We start from the raw sequence: 13,155 nt of genomic DNA on the forward strand, positions 1-13,155 counted from the left end.
TGAAACATAAAGAATAGAATCAGAGGTGTATCTAATGGCAAGTAATGAAACACAAATAAACTACAGTCACAGATGTTCTTGAAGTAAGTATATCGAGGAACAAATAGTCAGTGAGAGGTGTCACTAACGGCCAATAATGAATCCCAGGACAAAATTCAAACAATTCATAGCTTAAAATAAAATAAGTTTAAATACCATGGTCATGTTTATAGAATAAATGATAATAATAGTAATAATTTGAGGTTCCTATATACCGCTTTATCACAACATAGTTGGTAGTACGTCTCAAAGCGGTTCATAAATTATCATCCGTGATTATGGGGCTTTTGTAACCAGCCAATATATTTCTCAACTCCCTAGGGAGCATACAGCCGGTGCTGCTGTTTCGGCCCAACCACATACTCATTTACAGCTGCATGAGTAGACTGGAACAAGCGGAGTAAAGTATCTTGTTCAAAAATACAACACGGTGCTGTGCCGTGACTCGAACCCGCAACCCTTAATCACAAGCCCGACGTCCTGCTACCGTGCCTCCAGAATCATAACTGATTGAACCAAATAACCAAGTCAATGTATTGAATCAATCGGGTCTCAAAGCATGTCAATTTATTTCCTTTTTGGTTAGAAGCTGCATTGAGACAAGACAACGACTGAACCATTAGATATAAAACAACACGTTATAACTGCTGTTTGTATACAAAAATACTTCTGCACAGAGAAAATAACTGCAGTAACAATATCCATCTGACATTGTGGAATGTAGAACAGGTTTTGAAGACAATCTATACTCAAAACAAATATCTGACAATTGTAGTAGGACGAGGAATAGTGATAAAAATAGTGCTGTCGCTGAGGCTCAAACCCTTGGCTCTCCAGCCCGATGTTCTATCGCTGAGCTAAAGGGAAATTCCCTACAGCTGACACTTAATTGTAAGGCAACCTTATCAATGCACATCTTTTACACAATTACCATTAGACACTGTATATTGTGTAATGTACTGTAGACCTACATGCTTGTTTCTTACAGATGAAGTCTAGTTTACTGGTACAGTTCCCATCGTCCCATGACCCAGTGTAGTCCTGTCTGCCTGCCACAATACGAATACATGTAGAACCAGTGGTGACATCATCTGGTTCACCGGGGAAAAAACTATGGAATTGTATCTGCAAAAAAAACCAACGTATCTTTTTAAAATCATGTACATCATTAACCTACGCTTAAATATATAAATTCTTACATATATTAGACTGTTTGTGAGTTGAAACAAAATTAATAATCATATTTCATATTAAAAGAAGTAGTAGGATGGAAGTGAACTTTATATTTAACATTTATAAAAAAATATATTTCGTGTCTTTACAAATTTAGAACTATACATTATCATAATAAATAAGTAATAGAGCCAGATGTTGGGAAATTAATCTATTTTATTAATGTGTTGTGTTATTTGTGAATAATTCAATAAAGAGGACTTCATACAGGTGTGTTGTCCACAATCTGGACAACTGTTTTCTTGATGACGCTGTACTTGAGACCAATCCAAGCTGTGTCGATTTGGGCCTGATTAACTAAAAGAGAAAACAGCAAGGAATCAAGGGAGACTATTTAATATGAGCTGGAGAGATACTCAAGAGATAATGTACAATGATCAGGGAATTCATAATGTAGACAAAATCTATAAATTTCAATTTAGGCTTCTTTCTTCATTGAACTAGGAAATAGAAGTGAAATCTACCATAGAAAGCCACAATAACCTGCCACAAACAGGACAGATCACCTACCATAAACAAGGGAGATCATCTACCATAAACAAGGGAGATCATCTACCTTAACAAAGGAGACAATCTACCACAAACAGGATAGTACATCTACCATACACAAGGGAGATCACCTACCATAAACAAGAGAGACAATTTACCACAAACAGGACAGATCATCTACCATAAACAAGAGAGACAATCTACCACAAACAGGACAGATCATCTACACCATAAACAAGGGAGACAATCTACCACAAACAGGACAGATCACCTATCATAAACAAGAGAGACAATCTACCACAAACAGGACAGATCATCTACCATAAACAAGGGAGACAATCTACCACAAACAGGACAGATCATCTACCATAAACAAGGGAGACAATCTACCACAAACAGGACAGATCATCTACCATAAACAAGGGAGACAATCTACCACAAACAGGACAGATCATCTACCATAAACAAGGGAGACAATCTACCACAAACAGGACAGATCATCTACCATAAACAAGGGAGACAATCTACCACAAACAGGACAGATCATCTACCATAAACAAGGGAGACAATCTACCACAAACAGGACAGATCATCTACCATAAACAAGGGAGACAATCTACCACAAACAGGACAGATCATCTACCATAAACAAGGGAGACAATCTACCACAAACAGGACAGATCATCTACCATAAACAAGGGAGACAATCTACCACAAACAGGACAGATCATCTACCATAAACAAGGGAGACAATCTACCACAAACAGGACAGATCATCTACCATAAACAAGGGAGACAATCTACCACAAACAGGACAGATCATCTACCATAAACAAGGGAGACAATCTACCACAAACAGGACAGATCATCTACCATAAACAAGGGAGACAATCTACCACAAACAGGACAGATCATCTACCATAAACAAGGGAGACAATCTACCACAAACAGGACAGATCATCTACCATAAACAAGGGAGACAATCTACCACAAACAGGACAGATCATCTACCATAAACAAGGGAGACAATCTACCACAAACAGGACAGATCATCTACCATAAACAAGGGAGACAATCTACCACAAACAGGACAGATCATCTACCATAAACAAGGGAGACAATCTACCACAAACAGGACAGATCATCTACCATAAACAAGGGAGACAATCTACCACAAACAGGACAGATCATCTACCATAAACAAGGGAGACAATCTACCACAAACAGGACAGATCATCTACCATAAACAAGGGAGACAATCTACCACAAACAGGACAGATCATCTACCATAAACAAGGGAGACAATCTACCACAAACAGGACAGATCATCTACCATAAACAAGGGAGACAATCTACCACAAACAGGACAGATCATCTACCATAAACAAGGGAGACAATCTACCACAAACAGGACAGATCATCTACCATAAACAAGGGAGACAATCTACCACAAACAGGACAGATCATCTACCATAAACAAGGGAGACAATCTACCACAAACAGGACAGATCATCTACCATAAACAAGGGAGACAATCTACCACAAACAGGACAGATCATCTACCATAAACAAGGGAGACAATCTACCACAAACAGGACAGATCATCTACCATAAACAAGGGAGACAATCTACCACAAACAGGACAGATCATCTACCATAAACAAGGGAGACAATCTACCACAAACAGGACAGATCATCTACCATAAACAAGGGAGACAATCTACCACAAACAGGACAGATCATCTACCATAAACAAGGGAGACAATCTACCACAAACAGGACAGATCATCTACCATAAACAAGGGAGACAATCTACCACAAACAGGACAGATCATCTACCATAAACAAGGGAGACAATCTACCACAAACAGGACAGATCATCTACCATAAACAAGGGAGACAATCTACCACAAACAGGACAGATCATCTACCATAAACAAGGGAGACAATCTACCACAAACAGGACAGATCATCTACCATAAACAAGGGAGACAATCTACCACAAACAGGACAGATCATCTACCATAAACAAGGGAGACAATCTACCACAAACAGGACAGATCATCTACCATAAACAAGGGAGACAATCTACCACAAACAGGACAGATCATCTACCATAAACAAGGGAGACAATCTACCACAAACAGGACAGATCATCTACCATAAACAAGGGAGACAATCTACCACAAACAGGACAGATCATCTACCATAAACAAGGGAGACAATCTACCACAAACAGGACAGATCATCTACCATAAACAAGGGAGACAATCTACCACAAACAGGACAGATCATCTACCATAAACAAGGGAGACAATCTACCACAAACAGGACAGATCATCTACCATAAACAAGGGAGACAATCTACCACAAACAGGACAGATCATCTACCATAAACAAGGGAGACAATCTACCACAAACAGGACAGATCATCTACCATAAACAAGGGAGACAATCTACCACAAACAGGACAGATCATCTACCATAAACAAGGGAGACAATCTACCACAAACAGGACAGATCATCTACCATAAACAAGGGAGACAATCTACCACAAACAGGACAGATCATCTACCATAAACAAGGGAGACAATCTACCACAAACAGGACAGATCATCTACCATAAACAAGGGAGACAATCTACCACAAACAGGACAGATCATCTACCATAAACAAGGGAGACAATCTACCACAAACAGGACAGATCATCTACCATAAACAAGGGAGACAATCTACCACAAACAGGACAGATCATCTACCATAAACAAGGGAGACAATCTACCACAAACAGGACAGATCATCTACCATAAACAAGGGAGACAATCTACCACAAACAGGACAGATCATCTACCATAAACAAGGGAGACAATCTACCACAAACAGGACAGATCATCTACCATAAACAAGGGAGACAATCTACCACAAACAGGACAGATCATCTACCATAAACAAGGGAGACAATCTACCACAAACAGGACAGATCATCTACCATAAACAAGGGAGACAATCTACCACAAACAGGACAGATCATCTACCATAAACAAGGGAGACAATCTACCACAAACAGGACAGATCATCTACCATAAACAAGGGAGACAATCTACCACAAACAGGACAGATCATCTACCATAAACAAGGGAGACAATCTACCACAAACAGGACAGATCATCTACCATAAACAAGGGAGACAATCTACCACAAACAGGACAGATCATCTACCATAAACAAGGGAGACAATCTACCACAAACAGGACAGATCATCTACCATAAACAAGGGAGACAATCTACCACAAACAGGACAGATCATCTACCATAAACAAGGGAGACAATCTACCACAAACAGGACAGATCATCTACCATAAACAAGGGAGACAATCTACCACAAACAGGACAGATCATCTACCATAAACAAGGGAGACAATCTACCACAAACAGGACAGATCATCTACCATAAACAAGGGAGACAATCTACCACAAACAGGACAGATCATCTACCATAAACAAGGGAGACAATCTACCACAAACAGGACAGATCATCTACCATAAACAAGGGAGACAATCTACCACAAACAGGACAGATCATCTACCATAAACAAGGGAGACAATCTACCACAAACAGGACAGATCATCTACCATAAACAAGGGAGACAATCTACCACAAACAGGACAGATCATCTACCATAAACAAGGGAGACAATCTACCACAAACAGGACAGATCATCTACCATAAACAAGGGAGACAATCTACCACAAACAGGACAGATCATCTACCATAAACAAGGGAGACAATCTACCACAAACAGGACAGATCATCTACCATAAACAAGGGAGACAATCTACCACAAACAGGACAGATCATCTACCATAAACAAGGGAGACAATCTACCACAAACAGGACAGATCATCTACCATAAACAAGGGAGACAATCTACCACAAACAGGACAGATCATCTACCATAAACAAGGGAGACAATCTACCACAAACAGGACAGATCATCTACCATAAACAAGGGAGACAATCTACCACAAACAGGACAGATCATCTACCATAAACAAGGGAGACAATCTACCACAAACAGGACAGATCATCTACCATAAACAAGGGAGACAATCTACCACAAACAGGACAGATCATCTACCATAAACAAGGGAGACAATCTACCACAAACAGGACAGATCATCTACCATAAACAAGGGAGACAATCTACCACAAACAGGACAGATCATCTACCATAAACAAGGGAGACAATCTACCACAAACAGGACAGATCATCTACCATAAACAAGGGAGACAATCTACCACAAACAGGACAGATCATCTACCATAAACAAGGGAGACAATCTACCACAAACAGGACAGATCATCTACCATAAACAAGGGAGACAATCTACCACAAACAGGACAGATCATCTACCATAAACAAGGGAGACAATCTACCACAAACAGGACAGATCATCTACCATAAACAAGGGAGACAATCTACCACAAACAGGACAGATCACCTACCATAAACAAGGGAGATCACCTACCATAAACAAGAGAGACAATTTACCACAAACAGGACAGATCACCTACACCATAAACAAGAGAGACAATCTACCACAAACAGGACAGATCGTCTTACAAAAACAAGGGAGACAATCTACCACAAACAGGACAGATCGTCTTACAAAAACAAGGGAGACAATCTACTGTAAACTTGGGAGTCAGGAAAACTCTTTCATAACATAGAAGATACTATACAAAGTAACTCATCAAAAACATACTTGAAGCATCAAGGAATTCTATATTTAAATGATGGACTAATTGAAATATTACTTAAAGCATCAAGGAATTCTTCATTTAAATGATAGACCAATTGATATATTTTGGTTAATATATATAGGATATGACCTCTGACACTGATTTACCTGTGATAAATGACTGTTCATAAGCATCTGTAATGGAGGTAAGCTCGGATCCGTTCAAGACACAGTAGTGGTGAGCATCGGTGAAGCTGTAGCCGGTGGAGTTGTCCGAGTGACCAAAATAGTAACACTGGTTCCTGAACAGCTTCCAGCCTTGGTCACAGTGCTGGGTGACTGGCAAACACATACACAGACAATCGGCTCACACACATGTCTATATTGATGTACTGTAACCCTGTTAATCTTCACATTTTTGTATGTTAGATAACATTTTTATTCTAACAATTAGTTTTGAAGCCAAGTTGTTAATGCATGGTAATGTTCAATATAAAACTGCATTTAGAATTCTTAGATTTGATAAAGTAAATAAATTATTTTCTACCCTTATGTATCACAGAGAAGTATTCACATGTAACTAAAGACTGGTATGTAGTTTGTACAGCTAAGCAGATTGGAAATATCAGGTGGCCTTGTTCAAGGACACCACAGATATGATGACCATTGTGGGTTAACATTAGGACAGTTCTTTAGATCAAGTTGTCGATGAATGAGATAGCTAGATACAGATACCAAGCTAATGTGACAAATCTGTAGTCACTTACCTCCTGACGAACTGTGGTATAAATCAAAAATGTACAATGGGCCATAACTCTGTATCTAGTGTGACACAAGATCTGATTTTAATGTGTGACATTTCACCATTACAATAGGTACTCAGATGCAAACGTTGACAAAGTGCTTCATGGTGATACAAGGGCCATAACTCTTTAGCCATAACTCTTTATATAGTACAGCACAAAAGTTGTGTTCAGCACATTACACTGTGCCATCAAAAGATTAAGTACTCACATGAACAAGAGGCCCAATGGGCCTGCATCGCTCACCTGGTATTAATCTAACAATTGTAACTTTAAAAGATGACTAAAATAAAGCTACAGGCAAAATATCAGCGTCTTGGCTTAAAGTTTAAAGTAATTCAGAAAAAATGGGCAAAGGTCATTCATTTGAACAAACTTGGTAGCCCTTCATCCCAGCATGTTACTGGCCAAATAGCAACACCCTAGACCCCTCGGTTATTCAGAAGAAGTCGTTTAAAGGTTTTTAAACATATTTGACCCCAGTGACCTTGAATATAAATCAAGGTCATTTATTTGAAGACCCCAGTGACCTTGAATATAAATCAAGGTACTGGCCAAATAGCAACACCCTAGACCCCTCGGTTATTCAGAAGAAGTCGTTTAAAGGTTTTTAAACATATTTGACCCCAGTGACCTTGAATATAAATCAAGGTCATTTATTTGAACAAACTTGGTAGCCCTTCATCCAAGCATGTTACTGGTCAAATATTATCACCCTAGGCCTCTTGGTTATTCAGAAGAAGTCGTTTAAAGGTTTTAAACATATTTGACTCCAGTGACCTTGAATACAAATCAAGGTCATTTATTTGAACAGACTTGGTAGCCCTTCATCCAAGCATGTTACTGGCCAAATATCATCACCTTAAGCCTCTTTGTTATTTCGAAGAAGTCTTTTAAAGGTTTTAAACATATTTGACCCCAGTGACCTTGAATATAAACCAAGGTCATTTCTTTGAACAAACTTGGTAGCCCTTCATTTGAGCAGGTAACTGGCAAAATATCATCACCCAAGGTCTGTCGGTTATTCAGAAGTCGTTTAAAGGTTTTTAACATATTTCACCCCTGTGACCTTGAATATAAGTCAAGGTCATTTATTTGTACAAACTTGGTAGCCCTTTATCCAAGCATGTTACTGGCTAAATATCATCACCCTAGGCCTCTCGGTTATTCAAAAGAAGTTGTTTAAAGGATTTTACCATATTTGACCCCTGTGACCTTGAATATAAATCAAGGTCATTCATTTGAACAAACTTGGTAGACCTTCATCCAAGCATGTAACTGGCCAAATATCATCATCCTAGGCCTTTTGGTTATTCAGAAGAAGTCGTTTAAAGATTTTAACATATTTGACCCTGTGACCTTGAACATTGATGAAGGTCATTTATTTGAACAAACTTGGTAGCCCTTAATCCAAGCATGCTTCTGGCCAAATATCATCACCCAAGGCCTCTTGGTTATTCAAAAGAAGTTGTTTAAAGAATTTTAACATATTTGACCCCTGTGACCTTGAATATAAGGCAAGGTCATTTATTTGAAAAAAATCTTGGTAGCCCTTCATCCAAGTATGTTAATGGCCAAATATCATCATCCTAGGCCTCTTGGTTATTCAGAAGAAGTTGTTTAAAGATTTTAACATGTTTGACCCCTGTGACATTGAAAAGTGATGAAGGTCATTTATTTGAACAAACTTGGTAGCCCTTCATCCAAGCATAATTCTGGCCAAATATTATTACCCTAGGCCTCTTGGTTTTTTAAAAGAAGTTGTTTAAATGTTTTTAACATATTTGACCCCTGTGACCCTGGATATAAGTCAAGGTCATTTATTTGAACAAACTTGGTAGCCCTTCATCCAAGCATAATTCTGGCCAAATATTATTACCCTAGGCCTCTTGGTTATTCAAAAGAAGTTGTTTAAAGGTTTTTAAACATATTTGACCCCTGTGACCTTGAATATAAGGCAAGGTCATTTATTTGAACAAACTTGGTAGCCCTTCATTTGAGCAGGTAACTGGCAAAATATCATCATCCTAGGCCTCTTGGTTATTCAGAAGAAGTTGTTTACAGATTTTAACATATTTGACCCCTGTGACCTTGAAAATTGATGAAGGTCATTTATTTGAACAAACTTGGTAGCCCTTCATCCAAGCATGCTTCTGGCCAAATTTCATCACCCTCGGCCTTTTGGTTACTGAGAAGAAGTTGTTTAAAGTAAAAAGTTGACGCCGGACGGACGCCGGACGCCGGACGCCGGACGGACGGACGACGGACGCCGCACCATGCCATAAGCTCACTTGGCCCTTCAGGCCAGGTGAGCTAAAAATTAGTCAATTGTAGATAAAAAAATATTTGAGATATATGCTCCAGACGAAGTGACACACCGACTGACGATGCAATGTGAACAATATAGTCATTGCCAGTGGTACATGTAAGGGACTACTTGTCCCTAAACAGTGTTTGGATATCCCTGGCAGTGAGCTCGGTAATCTTACCTGGTGGAGGGCTCTGTTGAATAACAGTCTTCACAAGTTCTGATTTGCAGATGAATGGAAGCAGGTCAAAACAGTACCCATTGGACCAGGAGCTACTGCTGGGGCCTGCAATTATACAGAGTGGTGGAGGAAATTCATTTAATTTTACTTTTAAATAATGATTTCAACAATTAATTCTTTCGGTTTCATGAATATTATTTTGAACACGATTATTAACACCTCAGTGGTTTTGTGCATCTTTGAACACAACTGATTCCATGAAAAATAATTTAACTTACACAGTCTGATATCTAACTAACATTTCACGACCTTGAACTTTCTGTTCCTGGAGTGATTTTGAACTATGACATTAAAGCAGTGATGGTCTGACGTACCGATCTGTAGGATGCCACAGTTCGTGACCTTTGAACTGTGCTGTGCAGGGAAGTTAGTGTCCCAGTTAGTGTAGCCGCTGGTTATCATGGTCCCGTTGTTCCACTGGTATATGTTGGGGGAGTTTACATCTGTAACAGATCGTTAATGATAGAAACGAAAGCCATGAAAGACATTTGTCAAGTAGACTCGGTAGCTTAAGACCTAAGTTCTGTACATTTATTATCAATTATGACATATCAAATATACAACATTTGATAAAGCTGAAAGACTACAGCAAGAAAAAGAAACTAGTTAGGCTTACCTGAAACTTACTACAGCAAGAAAAGGAAACTAATACCGCTTACCTGAAACTTACTACAGCAAGAAAAGGAAACTAGTAGGGCTTAGCTGAAACTTACTACAGCAAGAAAAAGATACAAGTACGGCTTACCTGAAACTTACTACAGCAAGAAAAGGAAACTAATACCGCTTACCTGAAACTTACTACAGCAAGAAAAGGAAACTAGTAGGGCTTAGCTGAAACTTACTACAGCAAGAAAAAGATACAAGTACGGCTTACCTGAAACTTACTACAGCAAGAAAAGGAAACTAATACCGCTTACCTGAAACTTACTACAGCAAGAAAAGGAAACTAGTAGGGCTTACCTGAAACTTACTACAGCAAGAAAAGGAAACTAGTACCGCTTACCTGAAAGACTACAGCAAGAAAAAGAAACAAGTACGGCTTATCTGAAAGACTACAGCAAGAAAAGGAAACTAGTAGGGCTTACCTGAAACTTACTACAGCAAGAAAAGGAAACTAGTAGGGCTTACCTGAGAAGCCTAGCCATGTCCTCTGTATTTTCAGATCATTGAGCGAGGATTGTATAAAATCATCTTCTTTGTCACTGTAACACACAAACATGGAATGGTAAACTGAATACTCCACATTCCTACCAGGGACAGAACCCAATTCATTTATACATGTAAGACACGCAACTTAATCACTTTTAGTCAGTAGAATAAACTCCATAATAGATTTATTTTGAAACTTATGGACCAATGTATCTATTTAGAACAGAAAGGTTTTCCTGTACTTAACATCTGGGTCCATGGCCCGTATTCATGACGCCATTCTCAAGCTCATTCATGGGTTCTTTACTCAAGGCAACTTTCTAAATCATGTGATACAGTCAAATAAGCTTGTGTAGCCATTTAAAGCAATACTCAGTTTGAAGTCTCCAAATTTTTCCAAATTTTTTCCAAAATGTGGTGATGTTCTGAATTCACCAGAACGGGAAATGTGTTTGAGCAAAGAATCCAAGTTTGAGCATTAGAACGGATTTATTAATACAGGCCCAGGTTTAAAGACTGATATAATTATGTTAAACAAGATTTTAATGCAAATTTTCAAGATACAATTATTGAGACATTTTTGAAAATTAACACTTTTTCTTGTATTTATTTCATTCAGATGATAAATCTGAATCCCTATTCATCATCCTGATTCAGCTGTGAATTTCAATCTCTTTAAAAATATGACGCATAAATATTTGTGCTGAGTTGCCATTCAGTTGATCCTGATTTCAACTACTGAGACCAGGTTTTCACAAGTTTACAAAATGTTTGTCAATTAGATAGCTTAAGTTTCTAATTCTGTGTCATTGTACCTGTCAATGGTGAGAAGCTTGGTTTTCTGGTTCTCACAAAAAGTTTTTGCTGCAAACCAGGTTGTTTGCGCGTTGGCTGCCGAGTTGACCTGATAACACTTCTCAGCATTACTGACCCAGCCATCAGGACATGTACCTATAGGAGTTTACATAGTACTGCAGTGTGAACAACTGGATTTGTCATATATCAAACAAGTATACTTAGACAATATATAACATGTACAGAAGGGCCTTGATGCTCACCATCACAAGATCTTCATTTATGTTCTATGTAAGTTTGATATTTTCTTTTCTCTTACCTGATGTATTGATAGTCATGTTAACAGTTACAGACCTTCATGACCTTACTCAGACCCCAACTGACCTGAATGCTTTCAGAATTTGAATGTGAAAATTGACCAATCATAGACCAGGATTCTATATGGACCGAAGTAGCTGTGCTTATCAATCATCATTTTTGTATTTTACCATATTTTTCCATATTTTTCACTGCATCAGTAAAATTGTAAGTCCATATAATCTGTATTCTGTTTTTGTTAATTTGGCTAAGTCTAATTTCTCCATATCAAATATTTTCAAAGTCAGGTTTAACGCATTTTCTCCATATTTTCTCCGTATTGTTTTCATATATTCTCCATATAAGAAATGCAGAAATCATTTTCCGCATTTCTCCATATTTCTTCTGTGGAAAAAATACGGAAAAATATGGAGTTCCGCATAAAATATGGAGATTTGAAGTGCGGGTAAATGCATCATGTGGCATATCCCTTCGATCAAGACCTCATACTGGTATGTGTGACATTGTCCTTCCATTGTGAGGTTGTTGTTTGACCTTTATACTAGAATAGTAATGTGTACAAATAATAATACATGTACAAGGAATATTTTTTTCATATTTTTGGCAGACACATTTTCTTCTGATCAAGGAGCTTGTTCAAGCTCAAAATGCAATGTACCAGTATAAGACTTGTTTTAAAAACATTCTTTCAAAATGGGGTGAGAATCATTGTGTATCACTATACATACCTTGTGGCCGGGCACAAATAAATTTTTTCTCCACCACACATAGCTCTGCCTCCCACACGTAGTTCGCCACGGGGTTGGCAAACACACATGTTCCACCCCTCTTCCTGTCAACCGATCGAAACAGAGAAAATTGTGCTGATAAAAAAATGTACAACTACATAAAGCTATTTACGTGGTCAGATAATATAACTTTTTGTTACATGTTCAAGATATTGTACCTCCTTTTATCATATAAAGTACTGTGTTATCCAGTGAATATATACCCATGTCATAATTTTTTTGCGCATTAACCCATGTAATAATGACCTA

General features: G+C 38.2%; 1 protein-coding gene across 1 annotated transcript in view; it reads right to left on the minus strand.

The window, feature by feature from the left end:
- Positions 1–12,950, minus strand: part of LOC110456661 — a gene marked incomplete at its 5' end in the record, with an annotated part of 52,102 nt that extends 39,152 nt beyond the window's left edge. The window contains 8 exons of the mRNA XM_021507519.1: positions 1,011–1,164; positions 1,481–1,569; positions 6,673–6,843; positions 9,797–9,901; positions 10,171–10,299; positions 10,985–11,058; positions 11,821–11,956; positions 12,847–12,950. Of these exons, the coding sequence (XP_021363194.1) occupies positions 1,011–1,164; positions 1,481–1,569; positions 6,673–6,843; positions 9,797–9,901; positions 10,171–10,299; positions 10,985–11,058; positions 11,821–11,956; positions 12,847–12,950 (962 nt within the window). The remainder of the gene's footprint in view (positions 1–1,010; positions 1,165–1,480; positions 1,570–6,672; positions 6,844–9,796; positions 9,902–10,170; positions 10,300–10,984; positions 11,059–11,820; positions 11,957–12,846) is intronic.
- Positions 12,951–13,155: the final 205 nt, after the last annotated feature.

The sequence above is a fragment of the Mizuhopecten yessoensis genome, unplaced genomic scaffold (assembly GCF_002113885.1).
Source record: "Mizuhopecten yessoensis strain PY_sf001 unplaced genomic scaffold, ASM211388v2 scaffold8821, whole genome shotgun sequence".
Taxonomy (NCBI): Eukaryota; Metazoa; Mollusca; class Bivalvia; order Pectinida; family Pectinidae; genus Mizuhopecten; species Mizuhopecten yessoensis.